At 38.5% G+C, this 15,675-nt stretch overlaps 1 protein-coding gene across 1 annotated transcript in view; it reads left to right on the top strand.

Moving 5' to 3' along the window:
* The first annotated feature begins 787 nt into the window (after positions 1-787).
* LOC126471549 (CDGSH iron-sulfur domain-containing protein 3, mitochondrial) overlaps positions 788-15,675 on the top strand; it is a 33,120-nt gene continuing 18,232 nt past the window's right edge. Inside the window, exon 1 of the mRNA XM_050099776.1 lies at positions 788-901. Within this exon, the coding sequence (XP_049955733.1) occupies positions 854-901 (48 nt within the window). The 5' untranslated portion in view covers positions 788-853. The remainder of the gene's footprint in view (positions 902-15,675) is intronic.

Here is a 15,675-nt window from a genome sequence, read left to right as displayed (position 1 = left end):
CCATACTCCACCGTTCGAAATGTGCTGCTAGTGCGGTTCCAGGCTGTCGTGGATGTTGATGGTCGTCACGTGGAGCAACGTTTATAACCTGGAACGTAAACATGGTACGTAATTAAGAATGTTACCCTCCCATGTGGAAATTAAAACGTATTTCTTTCGATGATTTATTCGTTATTTCTCTCCCATATTTTCCTGCAAATGTTTCAACACAGTTCCGTTCTCCTTCGATCACATCTTTTTTCATGGGGTCCTCTCGAGCAGCGAAAGTTTAATTATAACCACATTTTATATCCATTTCTCAACTCTCAGTACATGGGCTAGAAATTTATAATATATTAAAAACGAACCACAAGGAATTATGCTTGCTGAAAAGAAAATTATATGTAAGTCTTGTGTAAAAATTATATTATTCAACCGCGGAAATTTTAAAGGGTGATAACGCTATCTTTGTAAAGTAATGCATCATACTTGTATCGATGGTTCTAAATTAAGATTAATTTAGGTTTTTTAGGTAGTTTCTGTGTGTTTGGTTATTTTACTAATATTGATTAGGCTTCTGAGTATTAAATCAATGATTTATGTGTGTGTGTATAGAGATGATAAAATTCTGATTGTGACATTTAGGATAAAATCAGTTAAGGAATAACAATAATATTCATGGAGAAATTATTGCTGAAACTTGTCTGACCATACCAAACCTATTGTACACATCAAATCGGACCCTCAAATCCCAAACTATACCATCGATAATGTATAATAACGTACCCAATTTGTGAAATGGGTGGACTTTGATTCGTGAGTAACATATCTTCACGTATGACACTGAACTTTGTTTATGCTTGCGATTTAAATCATGCTTTGTAGAGGAAATTTGAGTGCAAGAAGTTTTCGTATATATTTCGTAAGTGGAATATGCTATTCTTTTTGTTATTGTGTTCTGATGAAACAATTCTATGATCTAAAATAAATTCGTATGCTATACAGAACCCCTTTTCCTGCAGAACCATGTTAATGTGTATGGTCTGTTAGTAATGTGACAAGGATAAACTTAAAATAAATAGATAAGTAGTATTTCAGATGTGATTTTTTTTTTTTTTTTTTGTGTAAATGCTGTAAATATGTGCTGAGAATTTTCAGATTTTGTTGACAACTGTAGGTTCAAATGGCTCTGAACACTATGGGACTTAACTGTAGGTATATGTTAGTTTGCCAAGGAACTTTATATTGCAGTTGTAGTTGAAGGTTCCTTTTGTGGTATATGAATATTGTACGTTGAAATATTGATGCTGCCACCCAGTCTTCTCACTTAGAATCTGTATCCACAGTTTTCTGATCGATGAAACTTGTCTTTTGGTAGTTACCTGCTTCTTCCGGTACCTAACATTAAGAATATACCACTCGGAACATCGATTGTTTTTTATGAAGTCATTTTGTGCTATATAGTTATGTTATTGACTTTTTCCGTTAGTGTTATGTTTAAAAAAATAGTTCCATTGGGTGGTAATTTGTGGATACCCCACCAAATGAGCACAAGTTTTCTGGCAGATGGATAACAACAGACATAGCTGGTTAAAGGGAAGACTGGTTTCAGAATCTCTGCCTTATTATGTAATCAATTCAGAAATCCTCCAGTGCCCCTGGTCTTTCTTACATATGCAGTCTTTCATGATTCTTTAACTGTGTGTTTGTTGTGACTAAATTATGCTCTCTGTATGTCCATATTTTCAGAGATGGTTGCAGGACCTTAGCAGTTCTCTTGGGCTACCAGTTTCAGCATTATATTACGCCATTTTTGGAAGTTCAAGTCAACTGGCGGTTTGGGAGTTGTTCCTGGGAGAGGCCTATGGCCAATAGCTCCACAAATTGTATAAGTTACTGTTGCCGTTGCTGAGAATGCTGGATGCAATGTGCAACCTGCAAGCAATTCCCAAGCTGTATCATGACAGCTGAACATTCTGGAATATTTTACCCAATGTATGCCATTATCATTTAACCTTACAGTGGAGCTTGCATGCCCTTGAGGAAAAATGTAGTTTCCGTCTTGCTTAAAGCTGTTCACAGTACCAGCACAGTAAGGCCATTTTGGCTAATGTTACAAGGCCAGCTCAGTCACTCATCCAGACTGCTGCCCATGCAACTACTGAAAAGGTAGTTGCTGCATTTCAAGAATCACATGTTTATATGGCCCCTCCAGTGTTACATCTGCTGCAGTCGTACTTGCAATACGGCTATCTGTATTATTGAGGCCCGTGAGAGCTTCCCTGCATCAGCAAAGTCCATGGCTCATTGTGGCTAATAATTTCCCCCTTAGACTGTTTTACCAAAACTATCCTCTTGGCCCAGTGGGAGTATAAGCCAGATGTGGAAGTCTCTTGGTTAAATGATTTGGCTTGGCTCTTCATTGCATTTTTTCCTCATTGATGTATGATACGCAGTATGCACCAAACGCCTACTGGACATTTGCATAGTATGTAAAATAGTGATCCTGTATTTAACTTGCACTTCCATTTGTTTTTAACAAAGTGTGTTAAATGTGGAGTGAATAAGACCTTCGGCCGTGCTACAGATTATTTACTTATTACCTACCTATATTGTATATTTGTAAGCTTAGCCAACTCAAAAGCAGATTGACACCTTACAGTCTTTCCCATGCCTTGGATTATGGCTCAATTGAGTTAGTCATAACCACGAAGACTTCAGGGTGAGGGAACTCTTATCACCCGGCCACTTGTTCTATCCTCCCAAAAAAATCTGCATAAAGTGTGTGTGTGTGTGTGTGTGTGTGTGTGTGTGTGTGTGTGTGTGTGTGTGTGTGTGTGTGTGTGTACATTTCAGCTACTTATTTTTACTGTGTCCTATTTGCAAATGCTATATCATTGCATGCTCTCGATGATTAAAGAAACAAATAAATTACACTCAAAGTGCTTCTTGATGGAGATCAATCTGTTGGCAATACAGTGAATCCCAAGCAGCTCAGGTAAAAATAGTTCAGAATGCAGATAAAAAATTGTTTTGTAAGTAAGCTCGAACCCAGTTTCCAAAATACTCCATCAAAATTTGACATTATATGTGTCTTCCAATTAAACTGAGTTCTGATAGAATTTTAGGTAACTTAAATGGGTCTGCTGATGAACACAAGCTGCCAGTATAGTTTCAGAAGTGTCATGTGTTCTGTATACAATGTCTGGGAATTTCTGTTTGTTTTTGGGTGATGGCTTAGAGTGTGTTATTTACTAAACTTACATAGGCCTAGTGGGGTTGGTGATCCAAGTGTTGTACAGAGAGAGAGAGAGAGAGAGAGAGAGAGAGAGAGAGAGAGAGAGAGAGAGAGAGTGGGGGGGGGGTGGCTGGGGGGGGTAGTAGTGATAGACTGAACTGCCCAAGGACTAGATAAGTTTGCAAGTTGACAGTTTCGCTGGGATTAGGAAAGCCAGTGAATGTGTGTTTTTAATACAGCGTGCACTCTGTAATTTAATTTACATCCCTGTTTCAAGCTCTTGTTTTCCCTCAGTCTGATATTTCCTGCATAACAGGAGCACTCCTAGCCTTGAACCCTTATTTTCATGGAGGAGCCATTAGTTTTCCAGGTTTTATTTTTCTAATATAACTGTGTTGTTAGTGACGTCAATCATTAGTCGTTTCATATGGCTCATATTTCTACCATAAAAATGTTATCAGTCTGTTGGCATGGTATCACATTGTTAACTCAACCCCCCTAAACCACAAGGTAAGTAATGTTTTCGTATTATAAGGAAGTCCAAGAGCTAAAATGCAGTCTATGTGAATGGGATGCTCTTACTTTCAAGTTTACTTATTTGGAAGATGAATTTGGTGAAATACTCGCTAATTGATACCACTTCTACTGTGTTCTCACTTATAGACAAGACATGAAGTAAAGTGTACACACACAGGTTTTTTGTGACTCATCAATGCCATAAATGTCTCCTGCAGTATTATTTTCATCTATCTTCAGTGTGAAACTTCCTGGCAGATTAAAACTGTGTGCTGGACCGGTGCTCCAACCCAAGACCTTTGCTTGTCATGGGCAAGTTCACTACCAAAGAAGCTGAATACAACTCATGAGCTGTCCTAACAGTGTTACTTCCACCAGTACATCGTCTTCTACTTACTGAACTTCACAGAATTCTGCAAAGAATCCCTCATGCTGTGGCTAAGCCATGTCTCCTCAACATCCTTTCTTGCAGCAGTGCTAGTCCTACAAGTTATGTAGGAGAACTTGTGTGAAGTTTTGAAGGCAGCATATGAGGTACTGGTGGAAGTAAAGCTGTTTGGTGGGCCATGAGTTGTGCTTGTGTAGCTCAGTCCATGGAGCACTTGCCTGCAAATGACAAATGTCTCAGGTTTGAGTCCACGTCAGGCACACAGTTTTAATCTTCTGGGAAGTTTCAGATTAGCACACACTCTGCTGCAGAGTGAAAATTTCATTGTGGAATCTCCAGGATGTTTGTGACTTCATCAGAAGGCTAAAGAGTATTCATCTGATACGTTTACAGACACCCTAATGATTCATGTCACTAGTCCACAGTAGCCTTTTTCTTTTATCAGGGCTTCAGTGGTTCTTTTTTTTTTATGAGAAATTAAATTGGAAAGGATTTAAAGTTTAACATCCGGTTCATGACATCATTAAAGATTTAGCTCAAGCATAGAATAGAGATGTAGAAGGAAAGTGACCCTATCCATTTCAAAGACATTATACCAATACTCATCTTCATTGATTCAGGCAAAACTTGAAATGTGGATGTGGGTGCAGAGATTTGTCCTTCACTGCTCATGACGGCACCTGCAGTGCCTTGACAGTAGTGCCACCACACTTTGCAATAAAATTAGAATAAGTCACTGCATATTTGAAAAGGACCAGTCTCGTAGGAAGAGAGTTTGAGTATCCTTTATGACAGATTTTATGTTGCATAAAATAAGTGGGACTAAGGTAATGACATTATTTGGAATTTTGGGGCCATCTCATTTTTATAAAATTCTTTTCTTCTCTCTGTTAGTTTGTGACTATATATTGCCAACACACTGGTGTAAGAGAATTGATTCTGTCAAGGCTCTGTTTTATGTGTGATTATGTTTGCTGTTACCAGTTGCAGAACCTTTGTGGTAAAGAGTCCTTTGTTAATTGATTATCTTGCAAACTTTTGTACCTTGTCCAGCTCTTTCACAATGATTCAGCAGTTGCGGCCAGTGCTAGGGGGTGGACACCAAGCACTTGGGTAAAATGTCTTTAGACATACTTGTTTTGTAAATAAAACTGCCTTTTCTTGCTGCAACTTAATTTATTTTTCCCAGGCTCGTTTCACCTTTCTGTTACTCTAAGGCAGTAGAAGAAGAAGAAGAAGAAGAAAGAAAAAAAGGCGAACTGTTTGATAATCTAAAAATAATAAAACTGTATCATTCTAGATCCCACTGAAGATGCCTTAAGAGTAAGAAAAAGGCGAAACGTGTCTGGAAAAAATAAATTAAGTTGCAACAAGAAAAGGCAGTTTTATTTACAAAACAAGTATTTCTTTGCTTGCTGTGGAGGATGGCCACACAAACAAACTTATCAGAAGTTTTTTTGTGTTTGACTATTCATTATGTTTCTAATCTACCTGAACTTGAGAAGTAGATATATTTTTCCTAGTTTTGAAACATCAGTCAAGTTTGTTTTTAGTGATAAATTAACTTTGTTACCACGCCAGAGATAACTGGAGACGAGTGCTCAGGGTTTAAAACATCTTAAATACTGCAACCACAGCTTTTTGACAATGAAAGTAAGTCTTAGTCCATTCCAAAAGCCTTTTGTGCAATCTTTGCTTGAATATGGATATAAAGTGTATGAAACAAGGCCATGATACATGGAATTCTTAGATGCTGTTCATTGTGAGTGGATGAAAGTAGTAACATGCTTTCCAGATCAGCCCAATGGTTAGCCTTTGTACAGAGGCCACTGAATTGCCACAAGCCATCCGGCAGTGAAGTGTCATGTACATCATGTGTAGTGTTTCCTCTTTACTGGAACTGACACATTATATAAAGTTCTGTTCTTGACCACTAGTGGAATGAAATTTCATAACTTAAATGGAAACAGTGGGGTCACTTTGCAGTTCACGAAAGGCAGCAGCTAGGTAATAGCTGCATTCTACATTAACATCATTATTGAGTGCTGGAGTCACTGAATTTTCAGAAGCTTGGAGTAACTAAAGAAGCCGTTGCAAGAACATATAGCTGCAAAATGTAAAAATTTTCGGGAGACACTAATAATGAATAAAAATTAAATATCAACACCATTAATGCTGTTTGTCTAAAATTGTTTGAAGTGGCTGTAGAATACATATTAAATTGAAAATATGCTTTTGTAAAGACTCATCTCACTTCAGTTTGGCAACCACTGGGTCTGTGTTGTTCCTTTCTCCAGTAAACTATGTTTGCAGTTGAGTATGCAATAATCCATACTAATTACCTGGATTATCGATCTACCGTACTTCATTACATGTTAGACTTCCTTTGATACTAAATTTTATTACGAGAAAACATTTTGACCAAGGAAACTAGATTCAGAGAAACTTAATCGTTATTCAGTAGCAAGATCATTACTGGTTGCACTTTCACTTCGTGTTGTAACTGTCTTGTTGTGAAACCACACGCAGTCCAGCAGAACATACTTTGAAGCCGTGTCTTTAACAGCCTTCACCTTATTTGCATGGGGTTTTAAGACATTGTGAGTAGTTGATGTTTCTAGTAGGAAAAGAATAGTGGCTGCATTTTCCACAGCAAAGGTATAGCCTGCTATAGTACTTGCAATTTGAAATGAAACTTCCTGGCAGATTAAAACTATGTGCTGGACCAAGATTCGAAATCGAGACCTTTGCCTTTAGCAGACAAGTGCTCAACCAACTGAGCAACCCAAACATGACTCACGATCCATCCTCACAGCTTTACTTCTGCCAGTACCACATCTCCTACCTTCCAAACTTCACAGAATCTCTTCTGCACAGGAGGGGTCCCAAGTTAGAGTCTTGGTTCGGCACACAGTTTTAATCTGCCAGGAAGTTTCATATCAGTGCACACACTGTTGCAGTGTGAAAATTCATTCTGAGTATTTCCAATAGATTTGTATTTTTATACTGGTGAACCCATTTGTTTTGAAGATTGTTATGAAATGAGTTGTGTAGTCCAAAATGGAGCTGATTCTTAAGAGACATGTGGAGCATTTTCTGCCATGAGAGCTTACAGCAAGAAGAGAAACAAAATATCACAGAAATGGGTGCTATATTGTTCTCACACTGCATGCCTTCCATTGTAGACTGCTAAAGGGAAGTAATGAAGAATGATACAACACGCATCAGGTTTGATCCATGACAACAACAAGAAGTCAGCTAATTGTTAGCACTACATAACTGCTTTGATGACTGTGATATGATGCCCATTCGTCCCATTTTTCCTTAAACAGCCATGCTTTTTTTTTTTTTGAAGAGTCTGAAAAGCTGTACTAAAAAGTGAATTTTGAAGATGCTCAAATGTCTCACTTGTTTGTGATTCTGCCATGCCAAAGTATTTTACGCTGTCAGATTTTTTATATGCAGTTTGCTAAGCATTGTGCAAGTATATATGCTAGAAAGCAGCACTTGTACAACTTGCCCTGCAATCTTTATCAATTTACTGTTAATGTTTTGCACTTTTTTATAGCACCGATTCATGTTCACTGTTTCATAATGCCAAAGTAATACAGTATAAATATCTATATACCGAGGCCAAAACGGAAGTGTAATTTTAAATGTAATATGAAAAGTGAGTTCACTTTTACCACTGGTGGTGGAGAAACTATAGAATTTATGTTGTGCAAATCAAACTTCATTGTTGGACAAGATGTAAGGTCTGGCATTGTGAATCATGTTAAGATAAAGAAACATCGCATGAGCATTCAAACGCAAATGTACTTCCTGATAACATACATAAAAGTGAAAAGTGCAGTGACAGTGTAGCAAAATAATTTTTAAAAAATAATTTGGGTTCATCTGAGTGCATGAATGCAAAGGAAAAGTCTATGTCAATTAAATTTTGTCAGTACAGTTTGTGTCCTGTTTTTTCTTTAATTGTCTCAGGTTTTTGTAAAATTTTTAAAGTGCTCCTTTTTTAATAAAAATTAAATGGGCACTGTAGATTGTGGCCTTATGCAATCATGCACATTTGAACTATTAATGTATCAAATTTAAACAGTCATTTTTACATTGGGTAAGTAAAGCTATAAGTGATGTTTGCCTTGGTACACTCACTAGCAAGCCCACTGTTGAGTGCGTAGATCATAAAATTACCACCTTCATGGTAATGGGTCTGAAGATGATACTGTGAATTTGAATTTGCAGCTCAATTATGCTGAACAGAACCACATTCCTGTAAATTGAAAGGTCACAGTATAAGTGTACATGTAGGTGCCTGTCAGGTGTTAATTTGACTCATGGTACTGACAGGTACAGTTACTAACACTGGAGTCCTAAATGTATACTGCATTGAAGTACATAACATATTGTTTCAGGGAACATAAATTTATGCCAATTGTTATTGGTAAGAAATAAACTTCCATAGTGGTGCTATTCATAAAATTTTTAAGTTATTGGATGATAAATGTATGTGACATCCTTAAGCGCCAAGCACTGTTATATCTCTGAGTAGTTCTTTAGCATCTTTTTTAGTGCCACAAATAGGTTAACTAATACAGGCAAGGGAAAATTTCTAGTTTACTTTAATACTCTGTGATTGGTAAATTAAACTGCAGTTCATTTGCCAAGGCTGAGAAGTACAGATAATTAAAGGCATTTTTCAGCCTTCTTGATTCCTATATTCATTTGTAAGTAAGTCTGTCACTTGTTATGGCAGTCAAAGAATTAGTGGCAGAAAATTCTGACTATATCTCTGTTTCATGAAGTGACAAAATTTTTGAGTAGGCCTAAATTGTGACAGTTATGTGCAGAAAGTTTATTGGTTCAGCTGAACTAGTTCTACGCTTTTTAATGTAGCAGTAACTGGTTACAAGTAAAACTGAGACTTTCATTTTTATGAAGAAACGTTGGCAGTAAATATTTCTTTGTAATTAGGTGTAAATGATTGAATCAGTACATAAATAGTTAATGCTGGCCACTTTTAAAATCTGTGAAACGTTAATTCATGGATTTAGAAGTACAAATTGTCAGCTGTTATATGGTCACCTTATTATGGGCTGTTTGTTTTTATGACATTTTATTTCATGTTACATAACAGTAAAACATTAAAATGCACATATTTAGGTGTGGGGTAGGGGAATAGACTGTGAAGTTGTCATATGACAATTTTTTGGGACAACGTCCATGAAATCTTTGACCCAGTTGATTCCAGCTACTTTATTTACGTCCTAACTACTATACATATCTGAGACCAGCCTTTTTGCATACTGGTATGCATGTCATATTTGTTTAGTATCCCCACCAGTGAACGTAGACTAATACGAGTGAGCTGGTGTGGTTATCAAAGCAGAATAGTACAGAAAACTCATGGAGGATGCACACAATGAATAGTTTGGTCCACCGAGCGAGGTGGCGCAGTGGTTAGCACACTGGACTCGCATTCGGGAGGACGACGGTTCAATCCCGCGTCCGGCCATCCAGATTTAGGTTTTCCGTGATTTCCCTAAATCACTCCAGGCAAATGCCGGGATGGTTCCTTTGAAAGGGCACGGCCGTCTTCCTTCCCTGTCTTTCCCTAATCCGATGAGACCGATGACCTCGCTGTCTGGTCTCCTCCCCCAAAAACAACCCAACCCAATAGTTTGGTCCCTTTGATTATCCAGCCAACCAACACATATGATGTTTAGTGTGGGCAGAGTCACTCAGGTGTTTACCTGTCAGTGGCAATAGACCTGGACCAGCAGTTCTTACATTGATTTCAGCTATTACAGGCCAGTCCCTCTGTGTTTATTTCTGTACTTTGTCTCTTCAAAGTATTTGGACTGTCTGCTCCCTGTAGGTTGACTTTGACTTCAAGTCTCATTTCTTTCTTCTGGGTTCAGCTCTCAGCTTGTTGTCTAGCCACATTTGGCTACTATAGTTTACAACCATTTTGACAATGATGGTTTTGGCCAATGGATTGCCTTGTGTGGGTATTAAAGTTTGTAACTCATTTTGTAGTTAAATTTTTAAGTTTTAATAATGTTATCATAAAGCTTACATTCTTCATATGTGGTGAAAACTTCTTGGTTTGTATACATTGAGTTAGTGATGTTGGCATCTGATTGCTATCGCTCAGCGTAATATCCACCACATTCATGTTCATCTGTCAAATAAAGTGCAGTTACGTCCATTGGACAACTTACAGAGATGCCGCATTATTATAGAAATTAGTGATAGGATATATTCTACAACTGGCAGCAAATTCAATACAGTGTCTCTGGGTATTGTAGTGTGACACTTAGCAGCATCCAAGCCACAGCAATAAGCAACAGAAGACCCAACTCAGTAAATGAACCATGAAGGACATCTGTAATACCAGTGTGTCTCCCAAACTGGAAGAAAGCTTCCACATCTATTCAAGTGGTGGTGGTGGTGGTGGTGGTGGTGGTGGTTTACATGGACAAACTTGGTTTACTTATATCAGTGAACCCTAGTCATGTGTTCTTGCAACACAGAAAAAATTACCATAGTGAGTGCTATCATAATTGAGCTTTAAAATACCCCTATTTTCTGCCTGTGGCTTGCAAAGATTGTCAAGTATACTGGCAACTGAAGAGATCATAAAAGCTATGGATCCGAAGAATAAGTTAATAGTGATCTTTCAAAGACTGCTGACTTCAAAGCTAATTTTAATACATTAGTGCTGCGTGGGCTTGTTATGTCGGGATGCACCTTGCTCCTACATCTCCAAGTCTCAAACCACTAAGCTACAGTTATACATTAAGACACAGCCATACAAGTAAGTGGTTTGTAACCTGGTGGTACATGAAATTCCTATCATCAGTTTTCAGCACAACTGGAAGGAGGTGTGACAGTGTACAGTTTCTTATTACCAAAGTGTTCGTTTGTGTAGTTGAAATTTTATTCTTCTCAACAGTTTGTTTTTTTACAAAGAGTGAGATAGACTGTTGACAATAGTTTGTCAATTTGGTTGGGACATGAAACTTTGTGGCCTTCTTACTACTTTTTGAGTAGAGTAGTTTATATACTGACTCATTTCACCAACTCCAGTCCTTTGTTTATATGCTTACCTATATCATAATAAGATCCAATATTTCGCAAGCACCCATTACAACCAATCACATGATGAAGATTTGTATTTGACTTATCATTTGCATGTTAGAGAAAAGCTAAAATATGTGTTATATAGAAAGAAATGTAGTCCCGTATTGATCCCAAAGCTTGTTAGAGGGAATGAGACTTATTATTTTTAACTGTATATTTCAGAAACCACTTTCAATGCAGTAAGGGCAGTCACCTCATTTCATTCAGGGGCAAACAGATTTCGCAGCACATGAGGGTAGTTAGCCTGTGACCTAGGAACAGCATGTACATTGCCGCAAACCTACACAAAACACTCAGGCGACTGTCTAGTTTGATGTAACAACTTTCATTTTTACGCCAACAAGAAAAAGTCAAAAATCAGATGTTATAAAGTTAATATACTGGACTGAGGCATAACATATCTGCCGATTCATACTGTTTTGTATTTTCAGAGACTTCCTACCAGTCTTCCTTTGCCCATTCTACCTCAAACTGAGTTCATTACTATAATTACATATCTTACGTTTATTACAGTAGTTAAAAATGCTTATGGAAGCATCTCTGACACATCAGAATGGTTGCATGAAAAGAGGGCTAGCAGGGGTAGTGACCTAAAAAGGAAAAAATGGAGGGAGCCAACAGCACCCAGTGTTCGCAGGTGGTCACCCATCCAAGTACTAACCAGATCCGATGTTGTTTAACTTTGGTGATTGGACGAGAACTGGTGTATGGTATGACCGTTAGCACAATTTTACTGTAGCCGCACCCCAGAAGGCACATTCGGCTCGTCTCTCAGTAAATACAGTAGCAGTTTTCGGCCGAAATCAGTGCACGTTTGATGCAAAGCACGTCCTGCCGCAGCAGTGAGTTTCTCAAGGGCAACACAAAGTGGCGCCTTGCGCGGCGTCCCAGAAGCGTCTGCCAAATTAGTGGGTGTGCCGCCAGGTGCATGTGATGCACACACAGCTGCCCAATGCCACGCCTGTCATTCACTTCATACGTGCGGCCTTCAGCACTCGCGGACAACACATATTGTCCCTGTTGTCCAGCGGAGAGCTCTCACATGGCTGAGCAACGTATGACCTATGCAGAGTGTGGCAATGTTGTGCCAGAAGGTGCCACTACTAGCAATGTCGACTTCCTCGCCTCACACAAGATATTTGCATAATTTGCAGTATCTGCACAGTGCATTCACACCTGTCCCTTTCCATCCCGATGTATAGACCTTTCACCGCCATTGTTTGCCTCTTCAAGCTTTATTCTTTCCAGGGCATCAACGTATCATAGTTATCATTTAGATATGCATTGCCTCTACTTGACTTCAGCACTGATTCTGTAACTTAACAACAATTCTAATCGTATGTCAGTCGTATAGGAGGACTGAAGGACCCATAGCACCTACTCCAGAGACCTCCAGTAAATATTTCTTGTGAAAAGTCATCACAAATAAATAGTAACAGTACACTGGCCATACATAGTAATGGGTTCATTATCAATAAGAGAGAAGGGGACACATTTAAGAGAATGCCTCTGTTTTATGTACAAAAGAGGATAGAAGGAATTGCTGGTGTCCCAGTTACAAGGCTGCACATAGATACTTGGTTAAAAGAGATGATGAAATCCAGTCAAGTACCTAAACAGCTCCATTGCAATTCTCTTGCAAATATCCATTTGTAATTGAAATGAAACACACAGTCAGTTATTATAAAGATGACATGTCATGTTGTGATCTTATGAACACAGATGCCGAAGTTCTTAAAAATGTGTGTGCGACATTTTTTGAACAGGATTCCCCTTTTGGGGAGTTCAGCAGGCTGGGAATCAAACCCGGGGCCTCATGATAGTCAGCAATGCTAACCATGAGCTGTTGACAAAGTACTTTACAAGAAGTGTATGGCACAACAAAGAAATAACCAAGGAGAAGACTATAATGAAGTGGAGTGAATAATTGTTTGGAGAAAACAACTGCTTTGATACTAGACATGATTCACCCACACTGACTAAATAAATAAAAAGCTGAGTTCATGCATTGTTTTCAGTGTCAAAACTTTGAGCGCACAGATTTTGTCACCAAGGTGAAACCAACATGTGGGATCCATGCTCATCATCCACATCACAGCTATCCTGCATCACCTGTCAAGACATACATCCATTGTGATCTTAGCAACATGCAGGGCACTTATAACAACAAAATATTGATGAACTGAAAGTAACAAGACAGTTACTTCACAAAGAGAAAGAATTGAAACACAATTCAGTGACATTTACAGAGTGAGCTGGCTCAGGATTTAAAGGAATTGGAGTCACATTTCAGAGGATCGTGATGTAAATCCCCATGCAGCCATCCAGATTTAAGTTTCCATGGGTACTGAAAATTAATTAATGTGAGTACAGGAGACACCTTTTTTTAAAGAAGGGGGAGTACAGATTTTCTCTCCATGTTTCTCCTAACCAAGCTTGTGTTTAATCCCTAAATGGTCTTGTCATGAATGGAATGTTAAACTCCAATCTTCTTTTCTTCCTTACTCAGTTTCATTTTTCACTGCTCTAAAGAAATGGTCACAGCCAGGCATCTTTGTGCAAACATTCCATGTATGATGTGTGTCTGGAAAGTAAGTTCCATTGTGGAAAAAAACTCATAAAAACATTTTTTCAAACAAAAATTTATTTTTACAAGAAAGATCATTTCTTAAAGTATTTTTCTACATGGTTGCCACTATTCTTCCAACATTTGTTATAGTGGGGAGCCAACTTTTCTATGCCCTCTACAGAGAGAGATGCTGCCAGTGACAGCCACTGCTGAACACTTCTTTTGCATTGTTTTCGCTCTCAAACTGCATTCCTCCAAAATCATGTTTCAAGTTCAAGAAGAAGTGGTGGTCAGAAGGTGAGATATTAGGGCAGCTGAAAACAAAAGGCATTGGACCGTCAGTCAAGGCATCATATTGCTTCATGACAGTGCCCAATTCTGTTGGTATCACTCGAAACCTTATTCAGAAATTTGATTGAGAGCAGTTTGATCACCCACCATACAACCTCGATCTTGCACCTGTGGACTGTCAATTGCTGTGAATGTGAAGTGTGATTTTGGAGCAAAGCGGAAGAGGGGAGGAGATTAAGTGAAGGCGAATGGTCGACTTCAGTTTATCGGGAGAATTCTAGGAAAGTGTGGTTCATCTGCAAAGGAGATCACGTAAGGGACACTAGTGCGACCTACTCCTGAGTATTGCTCAAGCGTCAAATTAAAGGAAGACATCAAAGCAGTTCAGAGGCTGATATGCTAGACTTGTTACCAGTACGTTCGAACAACACACAAGTGTTACGGACATGCTTCAGGAACCCAACTGGGAATCCCTGAAGGGAAGGCGACATTCTTTTCAAGGATCACTGTTGAGAAAATTTAGAGAAATGGCATTTGAATCTGGCTGCAGAACAATTCTATTGCCTCCAACGTACATTGCACATAAGGACCATGAAGATAAGATAGGAGAAATTAGAGCTCATACAGAGACAAATAGACAAGTAGTTTTTTCCTCACTCTATTTGCAGGTGGAGCAGGAAAGGAAATGACAAATAGTGGTATGATTACTCTTTGCCATCCGCCATTCGATGGATTATGGAGTATCGATGTAGATGTAGTGTCTTAATGTCCCATCAACAACGAGGTCATTAGAGACGGAGCCCTTTCAAAGGAACCATCACATCATTTGCCTGAAGCAATTAGGCAAATAACCAAAAATGTGGTGGCTAGACACAGGTTTCAACCATTGTCCTTCCAAATGCGAGTCCAGTGTGCTAACCAGTGCACTACCCCACTCAGTGGAGGAAGGTGCTTTGACAGCGATAATGATGTAGAAATCAGTGCTCAACAATGGCTGTCTTCACCATCTGCATCTTTCGATGATGAGGGCATAAAAAAGTTGGTTTGCCGCTATGACGAATGTCTGAAAAATGGTGGCAACTATGTAGTAAAATAGTTAAGAAATTTTCTTTGCTGCAAAAATAAATTTTGGTTGTAAAAAATGTTTTTATAAGTTTTTTTCCGAAACTGTACTTACTTTCCAGACATGCCTCATAGATGGCTGCACATCTTCATCTGTACTTACAGTGTATAACAGAGTGTACTTCGTGTGCCTATCATTCTCCCCACCCCTACCTGCTCTATTTGCAAATCTTGTGCATTTAAAGGTCATAATATGGTATCGTAAAACTAATTTCATAATTCTGCAACATATTGACATCGGTAATTCTACATCACATTGACATTAGCAAAATTGTCCTGTGGTTATTGACATCTGTTTCACAACTCATCTTGAAAATGAGCATGACCAGCAGTTTTCCACTTATTTGTACTACTTTCAGGATAAGATTTGATGTTTGCTGTTAACTGCTCATGTAATGTGTTTCCTTCCTGTTTTTTTAACATTCT

Source organism: Schistocerca serialis, chromosome 3, assembly GCF_023864345.2.
Source record: "Schistocerca serialis cubense isolate TAMUIC-IGC-003099 chromosome 3, iqSchSeri2.2, whole genome shotgun sequence".
Classification (NCBI taxonomy): Eukaryota; Metazoa; Arthropoda; class Insecta; order Orthoptera; family Acrididae; genus Schistocerca; species Schistocerca serialis.
This window is presented reverse-complemented; position numbering and strand designations above follow the sequence as displayed.